Raw genomic sequence first — 18,003 nt, forward strand, 5'->3', positions numbered from 1 at the left:
TGGTTTACGCCTACTGTCCTCACTAATTACTAAAAGTACCTTCTTTCATTTTCCCGGTGTGTCCCAGTTTATTTATTTATTTATTTATTTTTTTGTGTCCCAGTTTAAATGATTAATCACACAGTCCCTGTGAGGTACTCACAGAATCTTGGATCCGAGATTCTTCCTGGCTCCCCTCCCCCTCGAGTCCTCTGCCTCTCACGCTATCTGTACTTTAACTCTGGTGCAGCTGCTGAGCCAGGCTGAGGCCGGCGGCTGAATCAAAGCTGCTTCCAGGAGGAGGCTTAGTGGGTGGCAGTCCTCCCTCTATGGGTTGGCAAAGGGGCCCGGAAGTAAGGAGCAGGGCTAGGGCTGAGACAGGCTCAAGGATAGAGGGCAGGCAGATCCGGGCCCACTTAGGAATCCCTCAGTGAAGACGGAAGGAGACGAAGGAGAGGCCGAGGCCTGAGAGGGAACAGGGCCAATGGAGAGGATAGCTGGAAACGTTAAGTCAGGGACGTGGACGCGTCTGTAAGGTAGTCACCATTCTGTTTAACATGCTTTAGAGAGCATCGGCACAACAGCACATGCAGTTAGATACAGTTGTTTGAGGGCGCTGAAAGAAAACAGGACTTGACAGAGCCAGAAGGAAGAAGATAGACGGGGTAAAACCAAGGTCTTAGAGCCGGGGACTCGGGGGGCGTGGTGCTGAAGGAATCGGGAACTCACGGTTTAAGAACACAGTGTGCCTCAACAGGAAATCACTCTGTGGTCCGTGTCACTCTTTTATATGGCCATCAACCTCCAAGTACTACAGCCCCAGTCCCTGGCGGCCTCGGCCACTCGGGCAGCTCACAGCCAGCCTTTCCTTAAGCTCCAAGCTCCAGGCTAGCTCTGCTCCCAGTCTGCACATCTTGGACCACACCCTCCAAGAGGTGGCGTCGGCTCTCAGCCCTCAGGTCCAGTGGGGGGGGCAGCAGGAGCAGGTGGGCTCGGGTCCTCCAGCTGCACATCATGCAAGTGCACTGTGGGGGTGCTGGGGTCTTTGCCCACTCCTTGGTTCGGGTCAGCCTGGTCTGGGTGGTGCCGGCGCACGTGCTTCACCACCTGGAACTTCTGCTTGGCCTTGTAGCTGCACAGGCGGCAGAAGAAGGGGTGGCGGTCGGTGTGGGTGAGGGCGTGGTGGCGCAGGCCGGCGGCCCATCGGAAAGCACGGTGGCACACGTTGCACACGTAGGGTTTGGCCTCACTGTGCTTGCGGAGGTGGGTGCGCAGCAGGAAGCGTGTCTTGAAGGCCTTGCCACACTGCTCACACATGAAGGCCCGTGCCTCCCGATGCCGTGTCTCCTGGTGCACACGCAGCGCGTCAGCTCGGTTGGTACAGTACTCACACTCGGGACACTGGTATGGCTTCAGTCCTACAGGACAGGGCAGGGCCAAGGAACAAGTTACTGAAGGGGGCGGAGCAGCATTTAGTGGCTCTAGGAGTCCCTGTGATCCTGGGACATGACACACAAGTGGCAAGCTGACCCACGACCACATCTATAGAACATTCCAGCCTCGCCTGACATTTCTAGGACCTTCTCCTGACACAGCTCCTTGTATACAATGAGTGCTTAATGAATGCTGATAGCTCATGGGACCCCTGAGTAGCCACCTGATAGCAATGGATACTCACCCAAATAGACGGGGGTTTCCAAATGGAAAACTCTAACCCTCTTTTGACCATGGGGTATTCATGGAACTTAGGAATCCATTTAAGTAGAACTCTTTGTTCAACTCAAGAAGTCAAAGAAATGCTTAGGGGAGTGTCTGGGTGGCTCAGTGGTTGATCCTTGGGGTCCTGGGATCGAGTCCCGCATCAGACCCCCCGCAGGGAGCCTGCTTCTCCCTCTGCCCGTGTCTTTGCCTCTCTCTCTGTGTCTCATGAACAAATTCTTAAAAAAAAAATGCTTGAGAAGAAAGGAATAGAAGCAAGAGAAGCGGCATTCGCTGATGCAGAGTGCCTTGAAAGTCATGTGGTTATTTCCTTTACATGAGGGGATCATATCCAAGAGGCCATATCCCTCTTCTGAGCACCTATACTTCACACAGAGTCCATACCCAGAAGAAAAAAAGGAAGTTAAAACTAGAGAACCTTTCACATTCTTGTTACTCCTAAAAGTTCCATCATGTCTGTAGGAACCAAGTATCATCCCTCAATCACACGTTCATGCTGGGGGGTTCTCAGCGGGAGTACCACAACCACCAGGGAAACTTTTACAAAGTATGCACGCCCAGGCTCTCCGGTTCACCCCCCTTCTGATTCTGATAAGTCTTCAGTGGGTTGGGAAGCTACTCTGGCCATCGAGCCTCCCCTCTCCCTCCAGTGTGTGCCTGCATCTGAGTGAAGACATCCACCACTCGGGGGGGTTGCCTGTGCCAGGGAATATGGGGGACCCCTCGGCACTGTCGAAACCACAGAGACCCACCTGTGTGCTTGGTCATGTGGTACTTGAGCTGGTTGACCCACTTGCACTTGTAGCCACAGTCAGGGCACAGATACTTCCGTTCCTCCTTGTGGATCCGCATATGGTACTGAGGAGGGAAGAGCAGAGTATGCCCGGGAAATGTGCCCCCTTGTCCTCGGTGGATGCGCTCCCATCCTAGCCATACTCCCCCCCACCAAGCGAGCTCCCCGGTCTGGCCACTTTGAACCCTAACCCACTGGGCCTACCTCTAGGTCTGCCTACCTCTGCCCTAACTCAGCTCTGCCGCTCACTACCGGGGCCTTTGGGTGCCTAACTCCGAACTCTCAGTTTATTAGCCAGTACGGTAAGAAATAACAGAAATAACCATCTCCTGTTTTGCAAGGATTCAAATTCCAGTGTTCGGCATCCAGTAAGTGCTCGATAAACGTTGGCTGTTACGATCTAGATTCCCCCCGAACCACCACTGCCTTTATCGCAGGCCAAGCACATATAATGGCATTTCATCTTTGCAACGACCCTATGAAGTGTCACCCCCCACCCCCGCCCCTTCACAGGGGTAGAATCCGAGGCTTGGAGACGGTAAGGGGCCTGATGAGGATCCCAGACCTAACTGGGAGTCAGGACTGGAGAACCCAGGTAGTTTCCTCCATGGCCCGCTTGCCTTCCCTCGCCACCTCCCCCAGCACCCCCGCCGCGGCCCCTGACCTTACCTTGAGGCGGGAGGGGTCAGCGCAGGCATAGGGACAGAGGTGACAGCGGTAGGGCTTTTCGCCCGTGTGGATGCGGCTGTGCCAGGTGATCTTCTGCCGGTTTTTGGTGCTGTAGGCGCAGTCGGTACACTTGTAGAGCCGGGTGCCCCCGTGCCCCTTCACGTGGTGATCGAGCACCAGCTGGTGGCGGCACGCAAAGTCGCAGAAGGGGCAGCGCAGGGGGGGCTGGCTGGCACCCGCGCCGCCCTCCGAGGCCGCCGCCGCTGCTGCCTCCTCGTGCTGCTCCAGGTAGTGCTTGACCAGGCCTGCGCGCTCCCGGGCGGCGAAGTCACACAGCTGGCAGCGGTGGCTGAAGTGCTGGCGCCTCCGGTGCTCGTCCAGCGCCGGGCGGCTGGGGAAGGCCTCCCGGCAGGCCCCGCACTCCAGGCGCGGATGCTGCTTCCGGGTGTGTCCCCGCAGGCTGGCCGGGCTGGGGCACAGCAGCCCGCAGCGGGAGCAGTGCAGGGGGCCCTCGGCGGCCTCGGCCGGGGAGCCGGGCGCCGGCGGTGCGGGCTCGGGATGCCGGCGCAGGGCGTGCTGCTTGAGGGCCGTCTCGGAGCTGAACTGGGCCTCGCACTGCGGGCAGGCAAAGGCAGGGGTGCCCCGGTGGCAACTGTTGACGTGGCGGGTGATGTCGTGGCGCAGGTAGCCGCTGTAGTCACAGAGCGGACAGAAATGGGTGGGGGTTTTGTCGTGTACCCTGAGCCGGTGCAGGCGCAGCTTCGAGTTGGTGCCAAATGTCTGGGGACAGGAGCTGCAGGGGATGCGGCCGACACCCGTGTGTCGGGACTGATGTGCCTCCAGCCGGTACCGTCTGGTGGTGGAGAAGTCACAGAAGGGGCACTGGTGTGGCTTCACCCCCTCGTGCTTGAGGCGCCGGTGTTGCTGTAGGCAGCGGCTCTGTTTGCAGGTGAAGCCACAGTCCCCGCACTGAAGAGGGGGCCGGGGCCCGCGGGCTGCGGCGGCAGGAGGGTGCCTCCGCTTCTGGTGGAGCCTCAGGGCGGCGGCGGCCGGAGTGGTGAACGAGCAGAGGCTGCAGTGCAGCTCTCCAGACTCTTCGAGGGGGCAGCCCCGGGTCTGGTGGGTCCTCAGAGCCCGCTCCTGCTGGCAACTAAAGGGACACGTGGGGCAGGAGAAGCGAGCCCCCTTCTGCTTCGGAACTGGGGTGGCGTCCCCGCTCCCAGGGCTGCACTCTGCTCCTCCACCGTTTAGGGAGGCAGCATCCCTGTTGCTCAGGAGGGGTGCAGGCTGGCTCTGGGAGGCCCCTCGCTTCCCTCCCCCGCCCCTGCCGCCCCGGCAGCCTTCGGCCACGTGAGAGGTGATGGAGGAGAGCCGAGAGCAAAGGAACGTGCAGGAGTTGCAGTGGAACTTGCCCTGCTCGAAGTGGAACTTCTCAGGGGTCTCTGCGGCGGAGGCGTTTCCTGCAGGAGGGGCCGTGGGGGCACGCAGCGTGCTGGGGGGCTCCTCTACCTCTTCTGGCTCCTTAGCCAGCACAGCAGCAGCAGTTTTCGGGAGCACCAGCTCTACTTCCACTGGTGTAGGTGGGGGCCTCCCGCTTTCTGCAGCCTCTGGGACCTGGGTGTCCGGGGGCAGGGGACGCGGAGGGATGGGTGAACCCGGTCTGGGCAAACCCTTGTTCTTTCTCAGCAGGACAGGGCACTTCTTCAGCAGGTGGGTGCTAAGGCCGCGCTGTTGCTTGAAGCTAGCCCCACACTCGGGGCACAGCAGGGGGTCCCGGCGGCCCTGGCACCCCGTCCTGGAGTGCACACTCAGGGCCTTCTCCCGACGCGTAATAAAAGGGCAGTGAGGGCAGCGGAAGGCCCGCCCCTCACCCTGGATCACCACCATCTGAACGCGGCCCTCCAGGACCAGGGCCTCTGCTTGCTCTTTGTCCTGCCTCCGCAGGGCCTTGAGTAACGACTCTGACTCAGGGAACTGGGGAAGGGGAGCGGTCTCGGCGGGCATAGCCGCCTTGAAGGTTCCCACCCAGCCGTCGGGGGGCTCCTCTGAGGAGGGGGGGTTTCTGGGGGTCTCAGGGACTGGCTTTTCCAGAACGGGCTCTTCTTTGGCACCCAAGCTGGAAGTCTCGGCGCCTTCGAAGGTAGACAGCTCTGTCAAAGTTCCATCTGGCCCTTCTAGTCTCAGCGGCTCTGAGGGATCCAGGGGCCTGAACGCCACAGGGTGGGTTTCGGCGATCTCCTCAAGGGGCGGCTCGGCCACAGGCTCCAGCTCCACCCCCAGGGTCTCTAGGTGCAGTGTGCAGCCACCCTCCTCGACCTCCGTGGGACTGGGGCTGCCAACCAGGTCGTCCCCCTGCGGGCCCTCACTGCCATCCTGTCTCCCGGCGCTCTCCTCCTCACTGGTCTCCGGCAGGGCCTGGTCCAAGGGGGGCTCGGCAACAGTATCGGGGTCGCAGCCTGGTCCCTCAGGCCGGGCAGGCGGCTGGCTGGAGGGCTCGGAGTCCGGTGAGGGGGTTGGGCAGGGCCCGGCACCCTCCGGCTCCTGGCCGGCATAGCGGAGCTGCCACACCTGGTCCCCGGGCACGTAACCGTGGGCCTTGCGCTTGTGGAAGAAGAGGGCGGTGTTGCTGAACGTGCGGTAGTCACAGAGGGCACAGCGGAACTCCCGGAGGCGGGTGTGCTTGCAGTTCTCGTGGCTCAGCAGGGCCTGCTTGTGGCGGCTCTGGTAGCTGCAGTAGCGGCAGGGGTAGAGCGGGGCCGGCGTGCCGGGCCGGTGCTGGGAAGCCATGTGCTTCCGCAGCTCGTACTTGCGCTTGCAAGCGAAGGCGCACACCTCGCACATCAGGGACTTGCCCTGGTGGCGCAGCTTGTGGCTGCTCAGCTGATCCGCCCGGTGGCAGCGATAGGAGCACTGGTTGCACTGGTATCTGGTGGGGGGAGGGGGGATCGCCATTACATACATGTTCACAAACAGCTGGTAGGCCCTTTGTGCACCAGAGGCCCTACGCTCAGTAGGGTACACATGTCACCTAGTTTACTCTTTGCCGCCACCCTGTGACACAGGCATCTACTTACCAGCAAGGAGATTAAAGCACAGAAGTCAATAACCTGCTTCAGGTTACAAAGTGAAGGGCGGAGGCTTCAGGGCTCATGTTTCAAGCCCTACTCTCTATGGCTCCCCAAAGGGAGGACGGCTCACTATGGACTCCTAGGGAGCTGCCAGCTTTCTGTGCCGAGGCCCCATTCTCCCATGGAGGCACGAAAGCTGTGCCACAGCTCGGAGGGCAGCTTGCCTGAATTGGGAACATGGCTAGGACTGGGGTTGCACGCGGGGTCTCCCTACTTTCCCAGGCCTGAACTCTGTGAGAGCTTGAGGGATGCCTTCACCTCTAGGCCTGGACTCTGGGTCTGCGCTCCCTCCAGAGCCCAGGCAGCTTTCACCGTGCACACTGGGCCACAGGTGCAGAGGCCAGCTATAGGCACCGGCACGGAGATGAGAGGAGCAGAGAGGGGGCATTGGGAGGATCGCTCTGGGGCCAGGAGAGCAACTGGAGTTCAAGACGAGGCTGGCTGAGCATGAGCTTCCTGGGACAGGGAGGGGGGCATGCACGTGCTCATACCTGAGGTCCCCTGCGTGCTTCCGCATGTGCACGCTGAGGTAGTGCTTCCACTTGGTGACATAGCCACACTCAGTGCACATGTAATCCTTGGTGTTGGAGTGCGTCAGCATGTGCTTGGACAGGTAGCTCACGTCTCGGCACGTGAAGTCGCAGAGCTCACACTTGTGAGGCTTCTCACCTTATGTGCGAGTGGGGGTGGGAAGGAGAGGGGAGAAAACACAGGTCACACACGGATGGAGTGAGCACACAGACCGTCTCCCCCGGCAAGCTTGCCCTGCTGCCAGGAGCCAGCAGAAGCTTCATGTGCTGCCCGAGGTGTGGCTGGCTCACAACAGTCGCTGCTGCTTCCCAGCCCTCTCAGACAACTCCTCCCCGCCGACACGGAGAAAGCCGGAATGAAAGGGAGGAGCGTGTTTTCCAAAGCCAGCTTGAAAATCTACCCTTGATCTGTTGTAGAGCTTGTTGGCACTGATGGCCAACTGTTCCACTTACCCTAATTCCCTCCAGTTTTGTGGAAGAGAAAAAATTGGGCCATATGACACAGTAGTTAAGAATTCGGACTCTGGGGCAGCCTGGGTGGCTCAGCGGTTTAGCGCCGCCTTCAGCCAGGGCCTGATCCTGGAGACCTGGGATCGAGTCCCACGTCGGGCTCCCTGCATGGAGCCTGCTTCTCCTTCTGCCTGTGTCTCTGCCTCTCTCTCTCCTCTCTGTGTATTCTCATGAATAAATAAATAAAATCTTAAAAAAAAAAAGAATTTGGACTCTGGAGTCCAACATGGTAATAAAGATCTTAATAGGTAACATGTACAGAATGCTCATTCTGGGCCAGGCCCCCCGATGAGCACTTGATAAAAATGCCCCCTCTTCCCAACCCTTCCCCAACAGCCTTACCAGGCAGGTGCTAGGACTGCCCCATTTTACAGAGAAACCATAGAGCTATGAGGTGTGATTCCAATCCCAGGTCACGACTACTGTGTGGCCTTGGGACAGGTCACATAACCCTTCCAAGTCTGTTTCCTTATCCCCAAAGAAGGGGCAACAAAAATTCTGACCGCTCAGGGCTGGTGAGAAGATTAAACAAGATACCCCAAAGTCCTCAGTGGTGCCCAGCAAGACTCAGGGAAAAGCTGTCCATGGAGTTGGACAAGAGCTGCCATGAAGAGGCGGGGGGCATGTTCCTTCAGGACCGTCCCCTGTGACCCCTGCCTGACACTCAGCCCATTTCCCTGTGGTGAAAGGAGAGCAAAAGGGTCTTCTAGCTCCAGTTCTAATACTAGCTGTGCGATCCTGAAACAGGCTGTTTAAATGTTCGGTTTCTCTCCTTTACCTGCCTTCCTTGCAAGACTGTTATTACGCATCAAATGAGGTAATAAATTTGAAAGAACTCATCCAACTATAGAGCACTGCAGAGATGGGAGACTGCAGGAAGGGCCTCAAAAAGTGAGGTTTGGTGGCTAAAGTATGCACAGAAATGAACTGCTTCATGGGAACAGTGACAGCTTTGCCCTAAGCTGCCAAAAATCTGTCCTCCCAAGCTAGTCTTCAAAGAGATTTTTAAAAAAAATATCTGTCCAACCCACTGGTGTTTGCCTAGGGATCACAAATGGGATGATGCTGTAGCAGGAAGCCTAATTCGGTTGTCACTCAGCGGTAATGCTGGCAACTAATTAAAAGAGTCTGAGTCAGCTGCCAAGGCTACACTGTGCTCAGTCCCCTCACCCCGGCTCTCATAGCACATCTCAGAATTGAAATCACAAAGGAAGGTATCTCTTTCCTGGTCAGGGTTTCTTTACTTCTATAGGTTGGAGACCAACCCCTCTGTCTTCCTGACAGGAGACAGAATTGGAAACAGCCTTAAGGGTGAGGCTCAGGAGATGCCTGGATGGCTCAGCGGTTGAGCATCTGCCTTTGGCTCAGGTCGTGATTCTAGAATCCCAGGATCGAGTCCCTCCTTGGGCTCCCCTGCGGGAGCCTGCTTCTCCCTCTGCCTGTGTCTCTGCCCCTTTCTGTGTCTCTCATGAATAAATAAATAAATAAAATCTTTTTAAAAAAATTAAAAAGAGTGAGACTTAGGTGGGGCACCTGGATGGCTCAGTTGGTTCAGCATCTACCTTTGGCTCAGGTCATGATCCTGAGGTCCTGGGATGGAGCCCCCTGTCAGGCTCCCAACTCAGCAGGGTGCCTGCTTCTCCCTCTCCCCCTGCTCGTGCTCTCTCAAATAAATAAATAAGTAAGTAAGTAAGTAAATAAATAAATAAATAAAATCTTTAAAAGGGGGGAAGGGGTGAGACACAGAGGCACAGTGGTTAGAGCACGGGCTTTGGATCAGACTGCCTGGATTCAAATCCCACCTTAATCACTTTACTAGCTGAGTGACGCTCAACTTAAGGCTTGTTTGTAAACTACGAATGGTAGATTTAGCTCCGGGGATACTGGGTCAAAGAAAACAACAGATGCAGAGCCCTTCCTGTGTCCTGCACACAGTAAAAGCTTGTTTGCCATCACCGGGTGGGTCGTGGTCACCTTACGCTCCTGCAATCAGGGAAGGTGGCTCACCCGTGTGCAGCAGCATGTGGCGGATGAGCACCCTCTTGTGGGCAGTGGCGAAGTTGCACTCAGGGCACTGGTGGATCTTCTCGTGGGCGTGCATCTTGCCCACGTGGTCCTGGTAGGCCACAGGGTTGAAGGTGGCAAAGGGGCAGAAGGTGCAGCGCAGCTCCTCATTGCCCGGGTGGCCCTGCTTCTTGTGTTTGCGGAACAGGTGCTTATTGGAGCAGGCAAAGTCACAGTGCGGGCAGTGGAAGGCGTAGTGGCTTTTGTGGTGCGCCTCCATGGCTTCGGCTGTGGCGAAGAGCATGGGACAAGAGTGGTGGCGGCACTCCACGGCCCGCACGCCATGGGTCTCCTTCAGGTGCTTTACAAAGGCCTTGCGGTCAGGAGCCGCGTAGCTGCAGCCCTCCTGAAAGCAGCGAAGGGGCAAGGGCCCCGCTGCGGCTGCTGCCGTGTGGCTCTTGAGGTGCTCCTTCAGGGCCTGGCTGAGGCGGAACTCCTCACGGCAGACAGGACAGGCGTAGGTGTCCGAGTAGAAGTTGGAGATATCCTCGTGCATGCTGGCCATGTGGCGGTTGAGCGCATTCCTCTCCACTGCGCTGTAGTGGCACAGCGGGCAGCGGTGGGCTTTCTGGCCGAGCTCCCGCAGCAGATGGGTCTTGAGCTTGCTCTTGCTGGTGAAGAATTTCTGGCAGTTGGGGCACTGGAGGCTGGGATCTGGGAAATGGAGATGGAGGTGCTCCACCAGATGTGTCCGCTTCTTAAAGCAGCGCTTGCATTCTGAACACATGTGGGTCTTGAAGAGGGACTCGGTGCCAGAAGCCACATCCCCTGGGAGAAGGAAAGGTAGAGAAGGTTGATGGTGAAGAGTCTTGGATAGGCCAGGGGCTGGAAAGATAATGGGAGAACCACAATGTGCCTGGACACAGACATTATGTGGCCTTTCCCCTTTCTCTCCAGGAAACCTAATGATAGCATCTCAAACAGTGTAGTCTCAAAAAAGATAAGAAATTCAAGTATTTAAAAAGGCAAAATTGCAAGGATTTATTTACTATTCCAAAGCCTTTGTCTAAAGCTGCTCAAGAGAACAATCTGGATAAAACATTCTTGTTCTTCCTGCCTTGTTCGTGGGGGTTGGCAGCGGAATTAGCAGGATTGGTTGAAAAGAAAAGAAACCCAGAGTGTGTAGAAGGGAAGAGAAGATGGTAAAGTATTCCTGCCTCCAAACACTGGCTCACGGAGTTCTAGGTCATCTTTTCTATTCACTTGACAGTAAACAGGCCCCCTGTGGGATGGATGGCTTTCAAATGTTGTTCCAGCAAGTCGGAAAACGGGGAAGCAAGGATTCAGAAATAAAATTGTAGTGGGCACAATGCCAGATGAGACAGGCTGTCAATCAGTAACCTCTGGCATCTTTTTTTTTTTTTTTAAGATTTTATTTATTCATGAGAGACACAGACAGAGAGAGAGGCAGAGACACAGGCAGAGGGAGAAGCAGGCTCCCTGTGGCGAGCCCAATGCGGGACTCGATCCCGGATCTCTGGGATCATGCCCTGAGCCAAAGGCAGATGCTCAACTGCTGAGCTACCCAGGCATCCCATCCTCTGGCATCTTTTATATGCCTATCACCCTCTCCTTTTCTGCAAAAGAGCTTTCTGCCTGAGGAAAACCAGTCCAGGAGAGCAAACTCAATTTACCCCTACTCTGTGTTTCCACGGTCTCTACCCATTTATCATTTTCCCACTAAACATATCAAAGTGGAAGGTTAAGAATAAAAGGATATGAACCAAAGCCCAGAAAACCAAACCCTAGAGCCTCAATGCCAGACTCTCCACAATCCATTCCTCCCCACCACCGAGGTTCAAGCCCAACCATGTCCTTACCTTCTAACTGCTGAGCCCCCTGGCCTTTCTCCAGGGCTTTCTGGGAGTCCTTCAGGGCGCCACTCTCCTCTTCCTCTCCGTCCTCCTCATCTGCTGACTCCTGCCTAGGCAAGGCCGTATCTGCTTGTTCTGAAGCCTCTTCCTCTCTAGGGGGCAGTTTGGGAGCTGGAGACACATAAAACTCGATATCTCTAGGAGCCAACGACAGCAGTGAACGCTTGTACTGCTCCTCTTCCTGGCTGGCAGGACCACCCCTCCCCGTTTAGCGTGAGAGAATCTAGGATTCTAGGTCTATAGGTTTATTACCACTCAAGACAGGGACAGGAAGACCAGGAGCTAGGATATCATTAATGCTCCAACCTAAAGCAGATCCAACCTTAGATAACACCATCCTCAGATCCCTCGAAGGGAAGGGCTTTGAGATCACTGCAGTGGGGGCCAGGGGCTGTGATGGACGGAGGGGGTGGACTGCACTTCCCCAGCTTGGCTCCCCAGGGCTAAAGGCTGGTGGCTCAGTGCAGGCGAACACAGCCTGACCTCACAACTGCTCTACTGAGAAGCCTCACTCAGTAATTCAGGGTCACACCCTGGCCCCTCCAATCCGTCCCTTCTATCCCTCCACAGAGGTAGTTGCCTCAGTGAGGCAAAGACCTAGGACTCTCTCCCAGGAAGGAGGGGTCTTCTCTTTGGGAACAGAGCACCAACCAGTCTTGCAAGGCTAAGTCTCTTAGCAGAATCTGGCCTCCTCTGGCCTATTGCCTCCTGCTCCTCTTCACCCAGACCCTTTTTGAGATCGAGAAGAGTAAGAATCAGTGAAGTGCCACCCTCCTTGAATGATTCTTTTCAAAATAACCCCAGTTCTCTGGCCCAATCCCACACACTCTAAAAGGAAGGCTATAGACTTTCTACCAGTGGCTGTAGCTGCTAAGGAACCTTTTAGCTTTTGCCCTCAGAAAGTTCTGAAATGAATCAAAAAACAATAGTGGTCAAGTGACTTCAAGGCCACCGTGTTGCCAAAGTCAAATTTCACTCTTTGTCTCATATGTTCTGACCGGTCCGAGGTTTCTAGCTGCAGCTACTGCTCCAGATTCCCTTGTGTTCAGGCCTACAGCCCTGGAACCAACTGCCTATCCCATGGGACTGCCCGTGGCTGCGTTCCCGGCAAGGTCCTGCCGGGCCTGGGCCTCCTACCTGGCAGCAGCTCCTGGGATGGAAGACCCCGACAGGCAGACAGCTCTCCCTGTGTCCCGGCCCCGTGGCTCCGCTGATGCTGCCGGAAGAGTTTGACGTTGGAGCCCATGAAGCTGCAGTAGTTGCAGTGGAAAGGGTAATGGGCCTGCCGGTGCAGCTCCATGCCCTGATGGCTCCCGAAGAGCAGGGGGCAGCCCCGGAAAGAACATGGCACAGGAACCGCGGCGTGGGCCTGCCTCAGGTGGTGCTGCAGACCCTTGCGATCTTCCGCGGAAAACACACAGCCGGACTCCGGGCAGGAGAAGGTGTCTGGAGCACCCCGGTGGGTCTTGAAGTGGCTTTTCAGGGCCTGGGGTTGAGCAAACTCCTGTCTACACACCGGGCATGGCAGAGGGCTATCTGGTGGGCCCTGGCCCTGCGGAGGGCCAGAGAGAGTGAGGTTGCTGGGGGTGAGCTCTACAGAGCAGGGGGTGCCAGAGAGGCCCTGCACGGGCTGTATAAGGGTCTCAGTGCACTGGTGCAGGGCCAGCAGAGTGGGCTCTGCGAAGCTCTGCTCACAGCGCTCACAGAAGTACACCTCCACCACCTTTACCAGGACACCTGCAGGCAGAGGACCGACAGAGAAAGGCACAGAATCAGATGGAACGAGACTCATAGGAGTTAGCTTCTAGGAGAAAATGTAGGTGAATCTTTTAATATTAGTGGAGCGGAGATGGACTTTAAGTCTTACGCCTGGACTGTAAGCCCCATAAGGTCAGGGACAGTCCACCGGCACACGTATTTGGATTCTCGGGATCTAGCATGGAATTTGCCGTAAGATGGGTATTTACTACACATTTGCTAAATAAATACAAGTGTTAACCAAATCCAGAAAGCGTTAAGAAAAGGCAGCAAGTTTTGCCCAAATGAAAAGATTAGGAACTGACAAGAGAAGACAATGACCATCTGGGGATAATATCTATAGTATAAGTGACAAAGTGTTGCTTTCACGTTCGGTAAGAAGATTTTTACAAAGGCACAGTAATCCACAAAATGGAGAACATTCATTTTCTAAAGACCCCAATCGTGTGCAGAGTAATCACTGCCATTTCTTAAGCAATGGGCAGGACCTTGATAAAGAAAAAGGCCTGGGAAACACTTGGTCCTCCACCTGCCCTACACGAAGAGGGACCCAGAGTTCTGTGAGGTTTAGGCTGCTGTGCTTGCTCATGGTGAAGCCATGACTCAAGCTCAGGTTTGTGCCACATCTACTCTGGTGGTTTTTTTTTTTTTTAATTATTTCTTTATCTAAGTGAAAATTCGGTACAACAGTTTAAATGACATGGATGTATCTACGAAAACAATAACCAACCTCACCCTCACACACAATTTGGTCTTTATCCTTTTAGGCTTTTCTGAGTCACTTCTCTGCAAGTTGCTTCTGCTTCTTCTTCTTCTTTTTTTTTTTCCCCACTTGCTATATAGCCCAGATACTTATTTCTATGAGTACCTTTAGGTCTAGCTTGTATTTTTTTGTCCAGTTGGTAGTACTTCCAAGCAGGAACAGGTCAAAACAAGGCACTGCCCTTACTGATGCATTTAGGTTATTTGCAACCATTATAAATGAAGCTGCTCTAGATAGCATTACCCCTGTATCCTTGCGTGTGTTTGTGAGTCTTTCTAGAGGACAGAGCCCTGGAAATGGAATTACTGGGTCAGAGTACGCAGATTTTAAAATTTGTTAGGTTGATAATTTGACCTTCAAAAGATTATACTAATTTATGTCGTCCATAAGCTATAAGACAGTACCTGTTTTCCCACCAACACTAGGTATTATAAAAAATGTATAATTTTTGCAAAGTTAAGTAACAATAATGGCATATCATAATTTTTTTTTTACAGTTTATTTATTTTTTTTTTTTAGTAATCTCTACATCTAACATGGGGCTTGAGCTCACGATCCTGACATCAAGAGTCACATGCTTTTCCAACTAAGCCAGCCAGGCACCCCTCATAATTATTTTTAACTAGTATTTATTTGTGTGTTAGTGAGATTAAGCATTCTTATAGTTATTGACTATGTTTACTTTCCCTTTAAAAAAAAAACCCACTCTTTCTTTTTATTATGGAGCTCTTTGAATTTTAAAGAGATTAACCTCCTTATATATTGCAAATGTTTTTCCCATGTTTGTTCTTTCTTTATTATTTGCTTCACCACACAGAAGTTTAGAAACACTCTATGATCAAATTAGCTAATCTTTCCCAGGATTCGTTGTCACTATACTATGCTGCCAAGGGAAGTTGTGACAACTGTCGCCGGAGGATGGCAGTTAACAACCGGGAAGTCACCTAAAAATAAGAAGTTGTAGATATGGGAAGAATAAAGGGGAGAATTTTCTCTAGCATATATAAACGCTCAACTCCCACTCTTGACAACATGCCTTGGATGAGTTATGTATGTTATATACAAGAAACTAGGGCAAGGAAATACCAGACTACCTCTGGGAAGCCTTGCCAAGCCCAGGGTGGTAGAGACGCTGGGCCTTTTGCCTAATCCTTGGCTGCAGTTCCTGAGTGGGAGGGTCGATATGGGGGAGAGAATTCCTGAGGGGTATAGGAGTAAGGATTGGGTGGAGGTGTCAGAAAGGTCTTCCCTTCTGGACTACTGCCTAGCACACATGAAGTCCTCGCAGAGATAGACTGCCAAGAGCTTGGTACCAGGCTGTGAACCACCTTGCCAGCCTTCAATCAACATTCACCAACTGCAAATCAAATTACAACATCTCTAAGAATAAAAATAATATGCTCCCTTGTGTTCTCATCATATTTATATAGAAAGGTCAAAAATAGCCTAGACAAAACATCAAGGCTAAGTGAAGTGTCCCAGTGGCCTGCTAGTGACTGTGTTTGTACCTGGGGTCTCTCCAGGAGCACCTGGGGACAGGTTTCCAGCTACTGCTTCCACAATGATTTCCATATTCCCTGTGTCCTCTTCAGTTGCCGTGGCCTCTACCAGCAGGCAGCCTGGGTCAGCCGGCAAAGCTGTGGGGTTCCCAGCAGGACAGGGGCTCTGGACGGGCTCCAGGATTCCACGGTTAGAGAGAGATGGAGGAATCAGCAATAGCTCAGGGCACAGTCCATCCATCTCCCCAGTGCTGTTGGTTGGCTGTGAGTCCAACACAGGGTCTGTCATCGCCACTGGGTGTTCTGTCGTCTCTTATGTGCTGGTAAGCCAATGGAAGAGAACCCAAACAAAATATAGTTAGAAATCTCACTTTCATGGCACCAGGCCCAGTGGTTGAGCATCTGCCTTCTGCTCAGGTTATGATTCCAGAGTCCTGGGATCAAGTCCTGCATCAGGTTCCCTCCAGGGAGCCTGCTTCTCCCTCTGCCTATGTCTCTGCTGCTCTCAGGAATAAACAAACAAAATATATAAAAAAAAAAAAAAAAAAAAAAGAAAGAAATCTCACTTTCTTCTCAGTTGCTGTGGGGGCTCCGCCCAGGACCGTCCACTTAGGCATTTCCTTGTATGGCAGCATGCCACACCTAGCTAGTCTAGAAGTTTTCTTTTTACAACAATGTTCAGAACAAAAAGTATACAGACGCCAGTAGGGATCAGTATTAGGAGAGAGCCAACAGGTTTTAGCCAATATTTAAAGACTGAAGGTTATGTTTCTTGAAGCTAAGTGACCTTGGTGAAATCGTTAAGAAATCTGGGCCTCAGTTTTCTTATCTGCACCAAAACTGGGGCCAAGAGATCTCACATGTCCCTTCCCCTCTTAACATACTATGAGATCACTATTCCTTAGTGCGGGTATAAGGCCTTTCCTTCAGGATCTGGCCCTGCCGACCTCTCCAGGCTCATCTTCCACCTTGCCCCTCAACACCTTGATCCAGTCGTTCCAGTGAGTTGCCATCCCGCAGGCGCACCACATTCTCGTTTGCTCCCATACCATCACACATGCCTGCCGTGCCCCACGCCCCCCACGTTTGATAGACCTATCCCCTTCTCCATTCTCTCAACTCCTGTCCTTTAAGAATCTGCACAGATGTCACTTCTGCTATGAGGGCTTCTTGACACCGTTCACAGAAGTTACTGTCTCTGGAGTCCTAACAGCACCTTGCGCTTAGCTCTATCAGCAAGTCTCCCACGGCACCACCGTTACCGCTCAGTCTCCCTCCCACCTGGAGCTTTCTGAGAGCAATCTACTGACATTATCACTTCACTGAACACAAACCACAACAATCTACACAAGTCAGACAAATGAGATTCTAGTGAAGAACTGCAGACGTCGAAATGCATCAGAGGCAAGGTAGCTTTCCAGAGAGATAACAAACCAGCTAAAGTAACACGCCTGGGGAAATTTCAGACTCATTGACTACAGCTTCACACTGAAAACCCTAGAGCAGAACCCGAGAAATGAATGGCATCTAAACTGCATATCCTGTTACACGCAGCTAAAATTAGCTGAAGCCAAATAATCAGTAATGCATGAGAACGACCTTAGTGGCTTCATGAAATTGAGTCACGTGGGTCAAATAAGGGCTTGGGGCTAGGAAATCAGGTTGCAGGTGAGAATCCTGCAACTCTAAATCTCAGGTCAGGGGACTCAGAAGGGAGCTGGGAAGTGCACTTCCACAGTCAGAGGATTCTCCAGAAACCACAGCCTGCACTTATAGAATATTCTCGCTGCTCTGCGGGGAGCCACGGAGGACAAGGCGCCGTCTAGATGGGAGAACCTGAACCTCCAGCCGCTGGAAGGCAGGTGAGGTGGGAGACAGGTCATACGAGGTGAAATGCGCGTACCTTGGGGCGGAGGCATTGAGGAAGAGAAAGGACATATTAAGGGACAGAGAAGGCCTGGGGAAAGAATGAGACCCGGCCTGGGGACGGAGGCACCCGAGTTCCCACCTGCCTTTGGGCTCTGACTCACCGCGTGGCCTCAGAGGCAGTCACCTCGCTTCCAGGGCCTCGGCTTTCCTATCTGTAAAGTGGAGGTGATGACAGCGTCCGCATCGTTGGGCGGGAGCGAGGATCACAAGAGCCAGCAAGTGGGAAGGCCGTTTTGTAACCTGCGAAGCTTGGGATGGAGCATCGTCACGATTACGGTCCTGAGGAGAGGCAGCGGGTGACCGGGCGGGGTCCGGAGCGGTGACGCGGCCGGGGCACGGGGACCGCTGCTGCGCCGCGCCGGGGCCGCGATCGTCGGCGTGCTCCCTTCAGCGCCTCCTCCCGAGGGGTCCCGCCGCCCAGGCCCACGCTCATCCTGGGGCTCGAGAAACTTTTGCCTCCGGCCCGCTCCACACGCACCCCGTACTACTTCCCGCCCGGCAGCCGCTCACTCACCTCCCGGCCCAGGGCGGGCGGGAGCTGCGTCTCTATGGTCCGCCAGCTGCAGGAGCGGCCTCCGGGGACTCCCTTTGTGCGACCGCCTCCGGCCCAGCCGCCTCTGGGGCTTGGGGGGCCAATGGAGGCCGCTCTGTCTCCCCGTCGTCGGCTGGAGGGGTACTCTATGGTTCCCTCCGGCCTTTCCCCTCGCCCCTCCGCCCGCCGAGAAGCCCAGGGAGTACCATCGAGAGCTGCGGGGCAGAGTGGCACGGCCCGCCGGGTGGGTGTGGCG

At 54.3% G+C, this 18,003-nt stretch overlaps 1 protein-coding gene across 5 annotated transcripts; it reads right to left on the reverse strand.

Moving 5' to 3' along the window:
* Nucleotides 1–56: 56 nt before the first annotated feature.
* ZNF142 (zinc finger protein 142) lies at nucleotides 57–17,974 on the reverse strand. 5 transcript variants are annotated; one of them, XM_038585729.1, is made up of 10 exons: nucleotides 17,730–17,974; nucleotides 17,317–17,463; nucleotides 15,296–15,606; nucleotides 12,404–13,003; nucleotides 11,213–11,377; nucleotides 9,336–10,160; nucleotides 6,780–6,957; nucleotides 3,161–6,086; nucleotides 2,451–2,556; nucleotides 57–1,397 (listed from the first exon to the last, which is right to left on the reverse strand). In XM_038585729.1, the coding sequence occupies exons 3-10, from the start codon at nucleotides 15,573–15,575 to the stop codon at nucleotides 928–930; spliced, it is 5,550 nt and encodes a 1,849-aa protein (XP_038441657.1). In that variant the 5' UTR covers nucleotides 15,576–15,606; nucleotides 17,317–17,463; nucleotides 17,730–17,974; the 3' UTR covers nucleotides 57–927. The 5 variants fall into 5 exon arrangements, with proteins under 5 accessions (XP_038441657.1, XP_038441656.1, XP_038441655.1 ...); XM_038585728.1 differs by having other exon boundaries at nucleotides 17,317–17,494; XM_038585727.1 differs by lacking the exon at nucleotides 17,730–17,974 and having other exon boundaries at nucleotides 17,317–17,722.
* Nucleotides 17,975–18,003: the final 29 nt, after the last annotated feature.

The sequence above is a fragment of the Canis lupus genome, chromosome 37 (assembly GCF_011100685.1).
Source record: "Canis lupus familiaris isolate Mischka breed German Shepherd chromosome 37, alternate assembly UU_Cfam_GSD_1.0, whole genome shotgun sequence".
Classification (NCBI taxonomy): domain Eukaryota; kingdom Metazoa; phylum Chordata; class Mammalia; order Carnivora; family Canidae; genus Canis; species Canis lupus.